Here is a 19,355-nt window from a genome sequence, read left to right on the forward strand (position 1 = left end):
TTTATTCGCAGTTTTTATAGTCTGCTTCATATTGCCCGCCAAAGGGCCGTAGTTCCGGATTTTTTCTTGCTGTTTTTCAACAGTGTTCCAGTGCAACGGTACGGCTACAAAGGAGATAATTTATTATCTGTTATGACGGTAGCCTGATATATAACGTAACCACTTCCCTCCTTTCTTATTAATTACTTCATTGGAAGAAACGTAGCCTCCCCGATTGTTTTTTTTCAACGGATATGTTAATCCGGCAGGTGGAACTAGTTTTTCGTCGTAAAAAACATAATTATTTTCTAATGCAGGCCATCCGTGATGTCCTTTTTTTTGAAACAAAACTTTATTAAAATCAAGTTATTATTTTTTCAAACTAGTTCTGTTTTTGATATTGTGCGAAACATAGAGGAGTGCGAGCTCAAAATGCCAGCTCACAAAAGTAAATGAGGCATCGTTCTAAGAACCAATCCAAACGAGAAATCTGAATCGAATCTGAAACCGACTTTCATATTATCGAAAGCTTTTTTGAAACCATGAAGAGCAAGTGAAGCGAAGGTCTAACTCCGTACACTGTACTGGTCAATGCAGGACGATCCGGAGCAGAAATCAACTTGCTTTCTGCAGGTTAGTCAAGCAGCCAACGATTGAGATATGAAATATTTTGTGATTTCTTAAGAAGAATTTTGACCGCGGGTCAGCTCAAAATCAGTTTATGTATCATAAAGAATTATGACATATTTTAATTGTTTGTAGTTTTCTTTAATACACATTGCAAATAAGACTTTCGGACAAATCGCAGTTAAAATGTTATTGCAGCTACGCGATATTTAGAAAAAAAAAAAAAACGAATTGAATCGTTCGTAATAAATTAATAGGTATTAGGTTGTTGATTTACCCTCACAAAGTTTATGACTATCAACCATCGAAGCAGAAGACATGGCAATCAATCGAATATTTGAGCGAAATCCTACTGTAACGGTGGGTCGGGCTCAATACTTACTAAAGCAAAGAAAAAGAAGAAAGCTTGACGAAAGTAAAACGAGGACTGACTGCCTTCCATTACGGATATCGCACTACAACGACAAAGACTTTTTTGAGCGAGACATATTGAAAAATGAATCCAATAGATAGCAGAGGAAATCATGAATCATGAAATCATGTTTTTGGGAATGGAGAACCCAAAAGCAAGCATGGCCGATATGCCGAAAACCAAATATCCAGCGTTTTTGCCAGCGGCCTTCGTTTGCGGGATTTCGGTATCCTTTATTTGTTTACTGGCAGTCTGAACGAAGAACGATGAAGCAAATTCATCAGCAGAAATTTACCCGTCAGTGGTTTGGAGTTGAGCACATGGATTCTTCAAGATGAGAGCTCCATGTCGTTTACATAGAGCATGTTGGTCCCAAGCTCAGGTAAAGGAGGAGGATTTGGGGCAACGTACTTTGTACTTTACTCAGTAAAACAAAAATAAAATGTTGATATCAGGGCAAGAGATAAATAAAGTACAGTTGGGAGTTGTTCCTCTATGCTAAATCCTACCTAATCTCTCTTGGTGACGGGTCCCGCGACAGGCCGACCAAGAAAATGCATACAATGTCATTACAAATATGATGATCGGATTGAGTCACAAGCCTCGGAGAAATGCTATGGCGTCCACCTCAGTCGACGCGGCAGGACGGTCCCAGTCCTGCCGAGAAATAGCAAGGGTTCTTGACGCATGGATAGCGTCAGGAAGTAAGTAAGTCCGAACAAAACAAATACGTGTCTGCACGCTAAATGTTGGTACCCTAACTGGAAAGACCGGGGAACTGGCAAGAACCCTTCGGAAAAGGCCCATTGATATCTGCGCTCTACAAGAAACCCGATGGTCTGGTGTCAAAAGCTGCGACATTGAACGCGAACGCGGAAAAATGGCTATAAACTTCTTTATTTTGGTACCCCACACACTCAATATGGTGTTGGCATTGCCATCTCAGAGGGCGTCCGTAATGCCACGAAAGAAGTCGGAACGATTTGATGATCGGCTGATGAAGTTCACCATTATATCAGCTCATCGCCCTATTCACTTCTTCACCGCGTACGCACCGCAGACAGGTCGACCTGATGCCGAGAAAGATGTCTTCTGGCAACTTCTCGGTGAAAAGACTTGTCACGTGCCTGCTGACGACTGGATCATCATTGCCGGCAACCTTAATGGTCTGTTGGGTGAAAAGGCAGACGGTAACAGGTGCCATGGGGGAAAGGGCGCGCAATGAGGGTGACGTGTGTATGATCGATTTTGCAGCCACCATTGACCTTGTACTTATGAATACATGGTTCCTCAAACGATTGTCTCATCTTCCTACATTTTATAATGGGAAGAGTAAAACGCAAATCGACTATATTCGCATAAGACGTCGACATTTTACCACCGTCACTGATTGCAAAGCCTTTCCCTATGAGACCATCACAGCTCAATATCGGCCGCTGATTGCCGTCCTGCGAATTAAGCCACCGATAAAACAGCGTGAGGAACGCACTGGCCCGCCGCGCATTGAATGGTGACGATTTCGTGAGAAGAAAGGAGAAAGGATCTCACTCACATGATTACCGACCATTACGAATGTGGAAGAATCGTGGAACCAAAATTAAAGTTCGAAGTGTGGCAGGTGTATCAAAACCGCTTCATATCTCTGTTGGTGTTCATCAAGGAAGCGCCCACTCACCAATCCTCTTTGTTCTTGTTATGGACACCGTTACACGGGACATCCAATGTCCAGCGCCCTATACACTGCTTTATACAGATGAAACAGGCACAATCACTGTGAGCGGCAGTAATCTGCCCAGAACTGAGCCATTGAAATACCTTGGGAATGGAGAACTGCGTTATGAAATGGCGTTCCACCACTTGGGTTGTGATCGACGTATCAGCGAACGTCTCAAATCTAAAATTTACCGCAATATCGTCCGTCTGCCGCTCTCTATAGTTCTGAGTGTTGGCCGACTATAAAAGACAATGAACGACGTCTTGCGGTAATGGAGACGAAGATGTTGCGTTGGATTAATGGCGTGAAACGTTTTGATCACATCCGAAATGAGGATATCCACAATCGTTATGGGATTACACCGATTGTGGAAAAATTGCAAGAGAGCCGTCTTCGATGGTATAGTCACGCAATTCGCGCTAACGAGAATTCACTTACCAAGATTGGTCTGAACATCGAAGTCGATGGTAAACGACTAAAAGGTATGCAGAAACAATGGTGGCTATAACTATCATATATCAATATTTCGAAATTTTTGTGAAGGAACAATCACAAATGGGTGGCATGAGCATGTTATTATTCTAAAAATTCAGTGCACATAGGGAGAGAGGGACAGAAAAAAGAAACAAGTACACTTCGAAGAACTTCCCGCAACTCCAGCAACAGTCTACATTTTTTACATGTTACTATTTATTTGGTTTTTAAGGTTTTGTGTAAAACAAAACCTTATTTAAATCGATTCAACGTCTGTCAGTCTGTCTCACGTACTTTTCTCCAAAACGGCTAAACCGATCCGAACAAAATACATAAAAATTTAGGTGGAGTTTAAAAGGGGGCTTAAAAAAATTTCACCGGATATAGTCGTGTAGGGTGCATCAATGAAAAGGTCTCGCTTAGAACTTTCCGAAATTGACATTAGTTTTGGCGTGAATTGCCAAGTCAAAATGTACGTACTTAAAGGGAGACAGGACTTATTTTCGGAAATTACCCAACCCAAAAATCCGAAAAAAATTAGGATGGTGCGCTTAGATGAAATCTAGGCTTCAAAATATGTTCCACTCCAATGTCTACTCAAATAAACTCACTAATAGTATATTACCACCTTTTGACCGAAGAACGCCGCTTAAGTTCATCCTGCATCGGCATAGGACTGTCTCGTGGATGCACATGCCACATCTTATGGAAATTCGACTATTAGTGTCAAAGTCATAACAGTTCAAACTTATCAATTTGCTGCGAATTTACCGCATCCTAAGCCATATAAATAAGATGCTGACGTCATAATTAACGAGAATAATTGACATTTGAATGAAATATTAAAATTCCATTCATGAAGAATCTACTTCTTCCTAGCCCTTTTTAAAGATTTGTGCCCTTATTAGAATCGAGTCGGTGTCTGTCTGTCACACCCGATTTATTCGCAAACGGCTAGACCAATTGTAGGACGCAATCTCGAGGCTTTTAAATACCCATCTAGCGTATCAAGCCACCGTTGTTTCGGCCGTTTACCATCGACTTCGATTTTCAGACCAATCTTGGTAAGAGAATTCTCGTTAACGCGAATTACGTAACTATACCATCGAAGACGCCTCTCTCGCAATTTTTCCACGATCGGTGCAACCCCATAACGATTGTGGATATCCTCATTTCGGATGTGATCAAAACGTGTCACCCCACTAATCCTACGCAACATTTTCGTCTCCATTACCGCAAGACGTCGTTCATTGTTTTTAATAGTCGGCCAACACTCAGAAATATAGAGAGCGGCAGACGGACGACATTGCGGTAAATTTTAGATTTGAAACCCTCGCTGATACGTCGATCACAAAGAACACCAGTTGTGGAACGCCAGTCCATCAAGGTCGCATTAAGCGTGAAACCATTTCATTATGCAGTTCTCCATTGGCTGATAGCATTGATCCGAGATATACACAAAACCTTTTATACCTGAGGCGTCAAGCTTCCGGTTTCCCGACTTGTTATTATTATTATTCTTTGTAAAAAACAAAACTCGCCAGGCCGCAAGAGACGGCGCTACCTTTTTCTCTTTAAATTTAAAAGAGAAAAACGCCGCAAGAGACGGCGCAGAACCAATTTCTTCTCGACTCTTTCTTTCTGCCCGTTTCTCTACTCATTCCACTTGCGTGTTTTTTTCTCTTCTGGGTTGTTCGCTTCCGTTAACAATGACCTCCGGAATAGAGACAAGTCCCTCAGTAACTACCGCGGCCGTACGGGTGCCGTCGTTTTGCTATACGAGCCCGGCCGCTCGAGGTCCAATTCGCTATGACCGGCGTAAAGGTGGGTAGCGTTCGTTTCATTCACGCACAGGTTATCTCTGGACACGTTGGCCGCCATCGTGGATAAAATTCATGACGTCTACGTGCCACTAATGTTTGGTGAGGTGTCTCGCGATAACTCAAACCAGGTGGCTCAGCAGCAGCAGATGGTGGCAACATTAACAACTATCGTCTTTGAGTTGGCAGATACCGTCGGTGATATGCGTTCGAGAAGTAGGACTAGATCAAGGTCTAGATCCGCCTCCCGAAATGGGTGAGCGGATAGTAGGTCATCGGGACCTGCTGGCATCATCGTAGGTTTGTAGGGTGAACTACCTAATCAATACAGGTGCTGAAGTTTCGGTTCCTCCCGTATCTTGGCATCATATTTAATATCGCAATCGTTAACTCTCGCGGCAGCAAATTCTTCGTTGATACGCACGTATGATTACAGGCAGGTATACTTGAGTTTAGAATTTCGACGATCGGTTTCTTGGTGCTCCATTATCACGGACATCACGATACCCATTTTAGCCGTGGATTTCCTGTGCCATTGTGGATTACTAGTGGATATACATAATAGATCCCTCATTGACCCACAACTTCCTTTAGGTCATCAGGAAGACATCCTGCTCACCGAGCACTGTTTCCACCACTTTTGAAAACCTTACCGACGCACATATTCGCGCACTTCTTCAAAAATACCGCAACATCACTACCGAACGTAGTCTCTTTGAGCCTATTAAACATGACCTTCACCACCACATCAACGCTACTGGCTCACAAATGTTTTCTAAGGTGCGTCTATTACCACCGCAGGGGTTCACAGTTGCACCGAAAGAGTTCGAAGAACTTCTAAAGCAGGATATTTGGAGACCTTCAGACAGTTGTTGATCTTCGCCACTTCACATAGTCCCTAAATCCAATGGCGAAAGATCTTGTGGCGACTACAGACGTCTAAATTCTCAGACGACTTCTGACCGTTACCCTATTCCACTCACGATTTTGCGCACTTTATCGCAAACCTAGTCAAGGCATACCATCAGTTTCCTGTAGCTCGCAAAGACATTCCGAAAACGACAATATGCACATCTTTCTGACTCTTCGAGTCCACTAGATGCCTTTGGACTGTGCAACGCGGCGCAAACCTTTCAGAGATTCGTCCACTTTGTGCCGCGAAACCTCCACTTCTGCTGTGATGCTCTTTACCAAAATGTGAACCGAATCTGGCAGCCGTTGAGCTCCTATTCCAAACAGCGCTGAATCCTGTTCAACGGAACTATCACACCTAGGATCGTGAGTTATTGGCCGCGTACCTCGAAATTACTTCCGTTATTCCCTTGTAGGCATGCCGCTCACATTGTTGACGGACCATAGGTCATCACTTTTGCTTTGGAACAAAAGCCCGACAAAGCATCCCCTCGTCAATCTCGGCTTATCAGCTAGTTCATTTCCAACATTCAACACGTGTCTGGAAAAGATAACTTTGCTGTTGACGTTTTGTCACGTGTTTCAGGGGTCGAGATCTACCACCGTTGATTTTCCGGCAATCTCCAAGGCACAAAAGGACGGCACAGTTCTTGAGGACCAACCTCAAATGCACATTTAGAGAGTTTCCTATCTTCGACTTAACATCCAGTACTGTAACTTTTTTTAATAACAGTTGAATTTTCACAAAATTTTCAAAATATAAATATATTCTAAATAACTTTTTCGAGGATATTTTAGGAGTCTAAATGCTACCACCATATTTTTTTTAGATTTTTCAATTCGACTTCCAGAGAACGGGCTTTTGAAGTAATTACACTTTCTCGGACCCCACACTCCTCCACTTTGCCAATACCAATGTCAATACTAGCATCTCCTTGGAAAAGTACCAACGGCCTTTCTTTTGATACCTCACATGGCTATATCCGGTGAAAAAAGATTTGCAAAGCTCTTCTACGTGTATGGAGACCCCCAACGCGGAACAATGTAATTTACCGCATGTGTGTAGATTCACAGTTCCATGCTTCCCCCTAAATTTCGTGTCAATAGGTGCAAACGATTCTGAGAGAAGTGGGTGTGGGAGACAGACAGGCAGTGAATCGGTTTTAATAAGGTTTTTCACAAAGCCTCTAAAAGCGTTTTTAAAGTCACTATTTCAAAGGACTTGCTCTTAATAAAAAAATGGTTTGTATCCTGTTGGTTATGTTTAATTGGAAAAATGTTTTTCTAAGACTTAATTACTGATTACACTTACTTCATACCAGGCGGTGTGGAGTCCAGCTCTTTCCAATAAACAACAAACGTACCATTCCTTTCCGGCCATACTCTAAGTTGTCTGGGACCATGGAGTTCTGGTGCTTTAACTGTTACTGTCAGCGGTTCCGAATCATCTGTATTTGTTTGCACACTTATATTGTAAATTGCTCCCCATGTCACATCATTAAAATAGTGCGTCAGTGTGGTATTAGTTGACCGTTTTAGTTCAAACTTCCTAGTCTTGTTGAGAACCAGATCTTTCACAGTTATCAAATATGAAGGGTAGATATGCGTCTGAGGACAATTATGCTGCCAGGTCAAAGTTATAATTTTCTTATCCATATCTAGCTTCGCTGATAATTGTCTGGGTGGTTTTTTATCATTTAAGTTTGTTTCTAGTGTTATAGGGCTGCGACCCAGTGGACCTGGCCCAACTGGTTTGACTATACCAACACTGATAAGGTAATATTCACATGGCATTAGGAAGTCCGTCAAATTGACCTCGTTAAATGTAGTTTCAATGCGACTTTCTGAAAAGGGAACGCTGGAATATAAATCAATTAAAAAATTGAAATAGTGACTCACGTTCAAACAATTCTTCCAAAGAAGTCCCATAATATACGCCATAAGTGATATTTTCAAAGTTTGTTTTCGGAGTTTCCCACTTCAAATTAATTTGATCATAAGTATTTTGGATTGTGATGTGGGGGACTTCTGGAAGAGGCTCTCCAGGAAGTGTTACTTGAATCGTTTGAGGGCGACCTACATAATTTTTAACAAACGCTGATACTCGAATTGTGTATTGTACTCCAGCAACCATGTTCCTAATTTCTATTTTCGTATTATTTGATCTCAGTGGTTGCATATTTGGATATGGTTGTTGTAAACTTGGCTGAATAACGTACCCCTCCGCTCCTTTCACCGGTAGCCAAGATAATTCAATAAAACTATTTTTAATATCAACCGCAAGGCCATGAAGTGAATCCATGTTTGAAACGTCATCGAAAACCAAATGAACCATATTCGAATTTGCACTTTCATATTTTGTGTTGTGTGCCCTCACCTGTAAAAGTAAACGGATAATAACTAAATGCTGTGATGAATAAGTTTTACATACCCAAAAGTCGTAGGTAATATTTCCTCTAAAATATGATTCTAAAACGATTGAATGCTCTTGGGGAGAAACTTTAACCGATAGTGCGGGTCTTGCCACCGTTGTGGTCTGAGGCCGATAATAAACTGTGTAATAGCGCAATATTCCATTTATTTCTTTCGGAGAACTCCAGCTTACTTGCACTCGTGAACCATTCAACTGTGTCACATTAACATTTAAGGGCTCGCTCGGCACACTCTCAAAGGTTGAAACATTTTTAAAGGCAATCGGATATGTTGAGTCTTCTTCGCCTTTGCGAACATACACTGTAACGTTATAAGATGTGAACGGCTTCAAGTTATTAAATTGTTGAGTTTTTTCTTTGATCCATTCTGAATGATTCTGCCAAGCATCAGTAGAAGCTATCCCTATAGATGGTAGATATTCTAATTGGGGTTGAATATCGCTTGGTGCTTTTGCCCAATACGATATTTTGAATGAAGTGGCATTTATACTGCCTGATACAACAGATATATTTTCTATCTGATACACTCTTCGCCATTTCTTACAATTTTCTTCATCTCTTCCATCATAGCAATCTTGTTTATTGTCACATACCGAGCTTAGAGGAATACAGGTACTATCACAATCGAATTTACCAGGCGCACAAATAAGTTTTGGGTGTGAGTCTGTAGTCCCGATCTGGAAACAATCTTCCTCATCGCTGCCATCAGCGCAGTGGGTAACTTTATCACAGTGCTTCGAAATAGGCAAGCAAACATGGTTGCTGCGGCATTGAAATGTTCCGGGACCACAAAAACTGTTACTATCGATTGGACAATTTCGTTCATCTTCGCCATTTGCACAATCTGCAGATCCATCGCAGACATATCTCTTTGAAATACAAGCTCCGGAATCGCATTCAAACTGAAATGATGAGCAATTGGGCTCGATCGTACTTACAGTAAAAGTTGGCGTTATTGTTGTATCATTATTTTCAGTGCTGCAGCCTATCTCGTCTGATCGATCACCACAATCATTGACTTTGTCACATTTCCACCACATAGGAATACATTTGTTATTATTGCAACGGAACATCCAATCATGACATGCATTCGTTGGAAAAAATATATTTCGGCTTGGAGACATTGTCGACGTACAATTTTCTTCATCCGCACCATTAGCGCAGTCCTTATCTCCATCGCACCTCCAGCTTTTGTAAATACATTTTCCATCACCACAATCATATTCCCATTGCTCACAAACTTTCGTATTGCAATCAGTTTCGTCGGCACCATCTGAACAATCATAATCGCTGTCACAGCGCCATTGATTCGGAATACAAATTTTATTAGAAGGACATCGAAATTCATCCGGTTTACATGTAACTGCAGTCACATTCTTTTCTGGACAATTTACTTCATCAGATCCATCTCGACAATCATCCTCCCCATCACAATGCCATTTTTGGCTAATACAACGTCCATTAGAACAGCGAAATTCATTATTGAAGCATTCGTTGAATTTGCAATCTTTTTCGTCACTTCCGTCATCACAATCCAAATCATAATCACATGCGAAATACTCAGGAATACATTTATTATCAGATTTACAAGTGAACATATGAGGGGGACAAGCTGGATGCACCGATGAACACTCGATTTCATCTGAATTATCACCACAATCGTCTTCACCGTCGCAGCGGTATACCGCAGGAATGCAGATGCGGGATGTGCAAGTAAAGTACCCCGAACCACAGGTATTCCCCAATTGAGGACATGTTTTGTTAGTATTTGGTTTCATTCCACCAGGGCACATACATTCTTGAGTTTTCGAAGACTTAACCATTCCGTCTGGACACAGGCAGGTATATCCTCCCTTAGGTGCACCCACACAGATGTGGGTACAATTATGCCCTTTGGAACAAGCATTTGTACCTTCTTGCAATGAATGAGCATAGATTTTCATATCCATCAAGTTGTTCATTTGGTTTGTGATTGCTTTAATCATGATTCCATGGTCTTTATCAGCGGAGAAAATTGAATTTATTTTCCAATCATCCCAGTACATAAGATCTTTGAAAACCGCTACTGCAAACGGATGAGAAACTCGAGAATCATGATCTAATATTTTAATGAAAGTTTTGCCATTTAAATCACAACTGGCAATATAATCTTTGCTGGCATCGACCCAATAGACACGTTGGGCGAAATAATCAATAGTTATCCCATTCGGCCACACAACATCAGGTTTTGTGAATAGAACTCTAAGATCTGTCCCATCTAAATTTGCACGTGTTATTGATGGCTTTGCATTGCTCCATTCTGTCCAGAATAAATATCCTTCGATAGGATGAACAACAATACCTCGTGGTTTTATTAGCTTGTTGGAATCAATGATTGTAATGCGAATTCGGGCTAAAGAAAACCTTTTATATCATAATTAACTCAAATCAATTACTAAAAAGAAATTACCTAATGAATCATTTGACGTTCGAACTGCCTCAATCTTTGAACGGGTACCATCTACAAAGTATAACATTTCAGAAATCCAATCATAAGACATTCCTTCCACTGATGCAAGTTCTGCTTCCACCAATACTTCCGCATTCTTCCTGCCATCTAAACAATGCTTAATAATTTTGTCAGACATAATATCGGCGTAAAAGATACAATTATATTTCATAGCAAAATCAAGTGCAATCACATTTTTCAAATTTTCTATGGGTACAACTTCCTTTTCATTCGTCATAAGGTTAATCCTGGAAATTCTATCGCGCTGCGCTACAAGAATAAAGCTGCTCAACTCATGGAAAGGACAAGGTAATTTTTGTGGAAGATAGCGGCTTTCAAAACCTGCATTACAAACGTCCCCCTCGATTTTCTTGTACCCACGTGTGCGAAAATAATATTTGCCAGGTTTACAATCGTCTGGAATCTTGTATGGGTCTGCAGTTGTCATACTTTTGTTGTAAATACAAGGAGAATGATTATTAACTCGACTAAATCCATAATCGCAAGTAAAATCCCAGTGATTGCATTGACATATCTCGGTTCGTGTAGGTCGATTATAATCTTTTCCATTGTAACAATTCGTATGAGGCACACGCCTCTGGTAAGATTTCTGTGCTCCCAGTAAACAAGGAGTCAACGATTCTCCGTTTTGTGAACTTGGTGACCAAAATTTATAATCGTCTGGTGTACAATTGTAACTAAAAGCATTCCTTAAATCAATTTTTATTATCAACCATCTGTGTTCTTGAATTTCAGAACCAAATAAAGTAAAAACGGTTGTGTTTGAATTGGGTTCAGTCATAAGTCCATATACTTTCAAGTCCGAACTGTGAAATTTCTTTGAATGCCATTTCTCTCCTTCATCGGTAGAGTAAAGAATTTCGCGAGTTTCTCCTTTCGTTTTGAAATATTTAACAGCTATGAGGATACCACCATGATCCCCAAAGTTAAAAAAGTGATAAGTTTTCAGAATTTGTTTCCAAGTGAGGCCAGCGTCGCGCGACAAATACACCCCTGGGTGACCTTTGATAGATTTCCCCACAACACCTGTCGCCATGATCACCCCCGGCGCTAATTTAGAACTCATGATTGAGACGGATCTGAAAAATTAATTTAAAAAAACAATGATTTCATTTCTACATTTGTAAGCGAGTAAATTTACCTTGTAACGGGATACAGTTGACTAAATTTTTGTGATAAGTGCAGACTACAATCTTTGGTACAATTTATAAACTGTCCTTCATCGTCCACTTTAGGTGCAGCTATGGGACGCCATGTTGTTCCAAAGTCGAAGGTTATTACAGAAACCAAATTTTCTGGCCCAATAGGAGCTTCTATTCCAGATCCAAATGTAGGAATTCTAGCTAATTTCGATGCTATATAAATCCCAGTTAGGCCTTCAACTTTATATAATTCTGTAAAAGATTCATCAGCCGTTTGCCTTAAAATGAAGCACGAACGTGAAATCATCGCAAAAAAAAAAAGATGCATGGCGCAACTTACGATAACCATCCCGAGGCCCAAATTATATTTGGAATATATGTGAATACATTTTCCAGGCTTCGTACAAACTTAATTTCTTTCATATCGCTGCTGCTTTCGGAAATGTATAAATGTGAAGTTATGTGCGAATGAGCAACCGAAATGAAAATTCGACGATCCTCTACGTCTGCAACATGAAATCCAATAATGTTTAATTCTGTCTGGAAGTCAGCTTTTACAAAAGTTCCACGGCGATAGCAGATCCACAGTTGAATGGTATCTAGAACCTTTCGCGTTGCAAACATAAAATCCTTTTTTATATGGAAGTCTTGTACATTTTCAATTAACAAATTGAATCTTTTCTTGTTATCCATTTTTAAAAGATCAGATGCATTCATGAAAATGACGGATGAGGTATCTGTGAGAGAAAACGAACATTAACTAAGGAAGAAACTCCGTATTAATATTACATACTTTTAACAAACAGTGCTTATAGAAGGATTTCAAATAGTTCAAAACGCTGTGCTAGTAGTACAGTATATACATATATAGTTGGAAAAACCCATGAACCCTCTTCCCGACCAACCGGACCCAGGGGCGACCAGCCTTAGGATGGGCTGAAGGCAACATCCAAAGGCCCGCACCACAGCGATGGTGCGTTTCAACGCAAAGTGTTTTCGACTTTGCGAAAATGTATTGCTAAACCCCAATTGTCGCATACTCTTCAAGTAATAACACGGTGGTTCGGACTATAGCACGGGTTGCAAGGATGACCGGTTTTTGCATCTCTATGTGTAGTCCAGCCCTAAGATCGAGCGTTTTGAGTGCTTTATGCACGCAGATGTTATGTGTTAGATGACCTTCTGTTCACAGTTGCATAACCTACATATGGAGTTGTTGATTGAGGGGTCATGAAGGATGTACCGTTTGTAGTTTTTTATTGGAAGCGAATTATCCTGACTTGAAGTTGAGAATGCTTCGGTCTCATAAAATAGTATACGTAAATAATTTGTTCGAGGCTCGATATCAATGCCTGGCAACAAAAAATTCTTTATATGATTTCTGTGAATGGGTTTCTCTTCCCACATGTCGATCTTCTGTTGAGTTGAAGTAACATTTGGCATGAGATCCCATTCTCTGCTTTTCAAGTTCAAAGGAGAAAATGCCATGACGGTAGTCTGATGTAATTGGCTAGGGGATTCTTTCTCGAAGAAAAATTCACGAAGAGAATGCACTTGATTGTAGTGTAATATTTTTAAATCAAGTACCCCCCTTCATCCCTGATGACGTGGTGATCCTCAATTTTTCGGTAGCTTTATTGTGCCTGTTATTGTTTCCAAGAAATACCCTTACCCGTCTAATAACAAATTCTAAATAAGCATTACTCCACTATACACCGATAGTATAGAAGGACGGGAATGGCGAAGGTATTGATTGCCATGGTTTTGTTTTTCCCGAACAGCTCAGTTTATAGGACAAGATCCAGACGCCGTTCAAAATCCCCCAGCAATTAGATTTTATGATTGCCACAGCAGGTGTTGTCGCTTGCAATATGCCGAGGTATTTGTTGATGTCGTCCAAATCTATACTCTCAATTTGGATGTTATTGTGGCTGTATCCTTCATTATCGGTGTATCTTCCCTGAACAATTGTTTTTATGCGACATTTCTCCAAACCAAACTGCATGCCGATCTCCCTGTTGAACTAGATGGTGATTTCTAGCAGGGAGCAAAGTTGGTCCCCGTCTTTGACATACAATATGATGTTGTCAATATATATTCAATGACTCAATATACATTTCGACAATACGCCATGTTTGATTTGGAAACCGTATGTGCTTTCATGCAAAAGATGGGATAGTGGATTCAAAGCCAAACAAAACCACAGTAGAGAATTGCCTTGAAAAATACCACACCTGATTTGTATGGATATCGCTGGCTTCTGCTTCAATTCTTCATCATGTTCTCAGGAGAGGAACGACATTCGGGTCGATTTTGTAGAAGCGTAATACAATATGGAGTCATAGGCTGATTTATAATCGATGTAGACTGTCGAGATATTTCTTTTTTGGTGGGTAGCCTATTTTACAGCGACCGTATCGATTATAAGCTGTTCCTTACAGCCTCGGAAGCCTTTGTGCATCCTTTTTGCTCCTCAGCTATCAATTTACAAATATCAAGATGTTTTGAGATGTTCACGAACAGAACTGAAATGAAGGCTTTGTAGATGGTAGGAAGACAAGTAATTGGTCCACATTTTGAAGGGCAAGGGACACCCTGTTCCTTGGAGATGAGAAAAGTCATCTGCTTGATGAAAAGCTAATATGATACCCTGTGAGTGCTTTTAAACCACTTTAGCCAGGAGCTGTGAATTTTATCAACTCCTGGTGTCTTCCAATTACATGCCTTATAAAGGGCTGCTTCTACGTCGACTTCAGTTACATCAGGCATGGTCATTTTAAGAATGGCCTAGCATGAACACATAAGGAGTGGGAGCCACGCTGCTTCTAAATTGCAACGGTTGCGTTCGCTCTAAACACCTCTCCGGATATCTTCTGTCTGATCCAGGTGTAGGTTACTTTCCCGAACTGAGTTTGTGAGATTTTTATAAAATTCTCTTTGGTTCTGGAAGGACAGACACTTCGGTGAATGCTCTTTTGATACCTACGGATGCGATTGGAGCATACCGTTTCTGCTTCAACACCTCAAGGATTTGTTCGATTGGCATCTCATTGGGCAAGTGGTAGTTTCCAATGATGTTTGCAATGCATCTGTACGTTGGTGATGGATTTTCAAGAAGTGCTTGCGTAACACGGCCAATTTCCTTTCTCAACTTTTCCGTACCTGTTATTCGCTTCAAGATGTTGATTATGGAGACGAATAACCGTGGCAGCCGCAATGTAGATCAAGCTGTGAATCTCAGTCGCAGTAGCGGAAGTAAATTTTATTTTTGGAATCTTTGGCCTAGCGTCTAGGAGAATCTCAGGATATTCTGTGGATGCGAGCTGGAATGCGATCAAAGCCTCATTATAAATTGGGTCGACATCCTCAGTTACTAAGCTTCTCCTGATTACTGGGCCTTATAGGTGGAGCATTCGAGTTGCCCCTTTGTTCACCCCGGTAAGTTGATGAGCTCAAGTGAAACTTTGTGGAAAATTTGTTGCCTAGTCGGTAGGGCAACTCGATTGTTTTTCACAGTATTAATTGACGACATTCTGTTCCGGAACATGAATTAGTCCCAGAAAGTGGATTATGAACGCGTCATAGAGTCGACGTCTGTACCTTGATGCGCTCCCATTCGCCCAAACCATATAACGCTCAGCTCTTCCGTTCCTGGTGGTTGACGGCATAACCACACGGCATAAAGATCTAAGGACGAAAAGTTTTGACGGTTATGCCGTCAACCACCAGGGATGTGAGACTTAGGCATCGTGTCGTCCTCACTTCAGTTCTGTGCGCGAACATCTCAAAATATCCTGATGTTCATTAATCGATAGTTGAAGAACAAAAACGATGCGCAAAGGCTCCCGAAGCTGTAACGAGCAGCTTATAATCGATACACCAAAAACAAAATATCTCGACAGCCTAATTGGAGCACGAAGCTATCGGTATCCTCACAAACATCAGGAGAGATACCAATCAGGCGTGATATTTTACAAGCAGACTCTCTAAGCCCACTGTGGTTTTGTTTGGCTTTGAATGCGTTATCCCATCTTTTGCATGAAAGTAAATATGGGCTCCAAGTTAAACATCGCAGTGTGCCAAAAAAGTACCCGTCTGCTCACCTTTTCCGTTATTAACGTGGGATTTCCAAAACTAAATAAAAAAGACAATGTCCAGTTCATGTCCTAAATTTTTCTCTATTATGTATTCTTTAGTAATAAAATGAAAAATAAGCACTTCACTCTATTGCTATAAAGATCAAACAAAAGCACAAAATAAATACCAGTATTACACATCAAACAAGTCGGAATAGCGGAAGCTTGTGCTTCGGGTATAAAGGTTTGTATTCAGCTTATGTAAGGATTTTTCTACGCACATTTTTCCATTTATATGTCGCTAAAAATCCAAAATATTCCATCATTTAGACGTAGACATTCCATATTTTAGACGTAGATATTATGTTCACTCTAAACAAACAAACATTGCCCATTACCGAATACTATACTTATATATGCATGTATATAAATTGATGGTACACCTATATACTTTCGTGTATAAAAGATACATATGTATATTGAATACCGGTTGTTCGATCCAAAAATATATCTATCTGAATTAGCCCCCCCCCCCCCCCCCAGACAAAACTTGCTGTGTGTAAAAGGATCCACGGATCACACTTTCTCATCAACTTTCATGACAATCGGTTTATCCGTTTCCAAATAAATCACGTATAACAGACAGACATCGACTCTATTCTAATAAAGCTTTTTCTCACACAAAACTTAGTATCCGTCTCTTTGCATTTTCTCTTGAAATATTATCAGATAACTGTAGTTACCAAAACATTTTTTTGCATAGTGTGTCGGCATTGTGTTGTACTTCTTTTATTGTTAATAATAGCTTGTAACCCGCTTACCAGTGAAATGACGAGATTTTCTGTTGTATCTTTTGAAATGGTTCCCCTTTCTTCCTGAAGAGCAATTTGTTAGTCCTTTTTGTTTTGTGTAAAACAAAACCTTATTAAAATCAATTCAATGTCTGTCTGCCTGTCTGTCACACGCATTTTTCTCCAAAACGGCTAAACCGATCCGAACGAAATTTGGTGGTCAGATGGGAACTATGAAATCCCACGCATACAGCGAGTGGCATAAATTTAGGTGGAGTTTAAAGGGGGGCTCCCCATACATGCAAAAGAGGATTCAAACATTTTTTTCACCAGATGAAATGTAGGGTATCAAATGAAAGGTCTCGATTTGTACTTTCCGAAACTGACATTAGTATTGGCATAAATTGCGTGAGTTAGGAGTCAAAATCTACGCACTTGAAGTGAGACAGGACTCATTTTCGGAAACTACCCAACCTAAAAATCTAAAAAAAATCAGGGTGGTGCGCCTAGATGAAATCTAGGCCTCAAAATATGTCCCATTCCGATATCTGCTCAAATAAACTTACTAATAGTATATTACTACTTTTTAGAAATTTACTGAAAACCCCGCTTAAATTCATCCTAGGACTTCCGAATTTTGTACCAGCATACGGGACAATATTTTGTATATATGTGCTAAATTTCATGGAAATCAGGTAATTAACGCCAAAGTTATAGCAGTTCAAACTTAGCAATTTCGCGCGAGTTTACTGCTTCTAAAGCCATGCAAATCAGATGCTGACGTCATAATTACCCGGAATAATTGACATTCGCGTGGAATATTAAAGTCACATTTATGAAGAATCTATTTATCTGCAGCCCTTTTTAAGGCTTTTTGAGGTTTTGTGTAAAACAAAACCTTATTAAAATCGATTCAATGTCTGTCTGTCTGTCACACGCATTTTTCTCCAAAACGGCTAAACCGATCCAAACGAAATTTGGTGGACAGATGGGAACTATGAAATCCCACGCATAAATTTAGGTGTAGTTTAAAGGGGGACTCCCCATACATGCAAAGGGGGGATTCAACAATTTTTTTCACCAGATATAGTTGTGTAGGGTATCAAATGAAAGGTCTCGATTTTTACTTTCCGAAACTGACATTGGTTTTGGCATAAATTGCAAAGTGCGTGAGTAAGGAGTCAAAATGTACGCATTTGAAGTGAGACAGGACTCATTTTCGGAAACTACCCAATCTAAAAATCCGAAAAAAATCGGGGTGGTGCGCCTAGATGAAATCTAGGCCTCAAAATATGTCCCATTCCGATATCTGCTCAAATAAACTTACTGATAGTATATTACTACTTTTTAGAAATTTACTGAAAAACCCCCCTTAAATTCATCCTAGGACTTCCGGATTCTGTATCAGTATAGAGGACAAAATTTCGTGTATGTGCGCTAAACTTCATAGAAATCAGGCAATTAATGCCAAAGTTATAGCAGTTCAAACTTAGCAATTTCGCGCGAGTTTACTGCTTCCAAAGCCATGCAAATCAGATGCTGACGTCATAATTACCCGGAATAATTGACATTCGCGTGGAATATTAAAGTCACATTTATGAAGAATCTATTTATCTGCAGCCCTTTTTAAGGTTTTGTGTAAAACATTTATGTGAAATCTAATCTTCGAGAGATGTCCCATTCCGGTATCTGCTCAAAAAATTTACTAATAGTATATTATCAACTTTTAGAAATAGACTAAAAAACTCCCCTTAAGTTCATCCTAAGTGTACTAAATTTTGCACCGACATAGAGGACAGCCTCGTGCATACACATGCCAGGTTTCATGAAAATCCAACTATTAGTGGGAAAGTTATAGCAGTCTAAACTTATCACTTTCGTGCTAATTAACAGCATCCTAAGCAATACAAATAAGATGCTGACGTCACAATTAACGAGAATAATTGAAATTCCAGTGAAATATTAAAATTCCATTCAAGAAGAATCTAATTCTCCCTAGCCCTTTTTTATTAATATTATATTAAACTCAGAGCGTGAAGCGTATGGGAGTGACCATTATCAACACAGGGCTTTCCATCAAATGATTTATTTAAATCGCTTTCTAGAAAATGGAGGACAATGGAATTTTTAGCTATATTACACGGAGCTGTCGTGCACTCGTCGCTCCTCACATCTTTTTCTTTTTCTTCAGCCTTCGGTTCACAAGCGGGGTCGGCTCGTGATGATCGGTTTCGTCATTTTATTTTATCAAATGCCTCATCAGGATGTAATCTGATCAATACTGGCTGTTGAATTCTCGTTAGCGTGAATTACGTGACCACACCATCGAAAACGCCTCTCTTGCAGTTTTTCCACGATCGGTGCAAACCCATATCGATCGCGGATATTCTCATTTCAGGCGTAGTCAAAACGTGTCACGCCACCAGTGCAATGCAACATCTTCGTCCCCATTGCCGCAAGACGCCGT

At 40.3% G+C, this 19,355-nt stretch overlaps 1 protein-coding gene across 1 annotated transcript in view; it reads right to left on the reverse strand.

The window, feature by feature from the left end:
* The window catches only part of LOC119654261 (sortilin-related receptor-like), a 144,386-nt gene that overhangs the window by 41,771 nt on the left and 83,260 nt on the right, over positions 1-19,355 (reverse strand). Inside the window, exons 3-8 of the mRNA XM_038059526.1 lie at positions 12,362-12,758; positions 12,021-12,299; positions 10,820-11,958; positions 8,370-10,762; positions 7,838-8,315; positions 7,251-7,782 (exon numbers count right to left, since the gene is read on the reverse strand). Coding sequence (XP_037915454.1) covers positions 7,251-7,782; positions 7,838-8,315; positions 8,370-10,762; positions 10,820-11,958; positions 12,021-12,299; positions 12,362-12,758 — 5,218 coding nt within the window. The remainder of the gene's footprint in view (positions 1-7,250; positions 7,783-7,837; positions 8,316-8,369; positions 10,763-10,819; positions 11,959-12,020; positions 12,300-12,361; positions 12,759-19,355) is intronic.

Source organism: Hermetia illucens, chromosome 4, assembly GCF_905115235.1.
Source record: "Hermetia illucens chromosome 4, iHerIll2.2.curated.20191125, whole genome shotgun sequence".
NCBI classification, from domain to species: domain Eukaryota; kingdom Metazoa; phylum Arthropoda; class Insecta; order Diptera; family Stratiomyidae; genus Hermetia; species Hermetia illucens.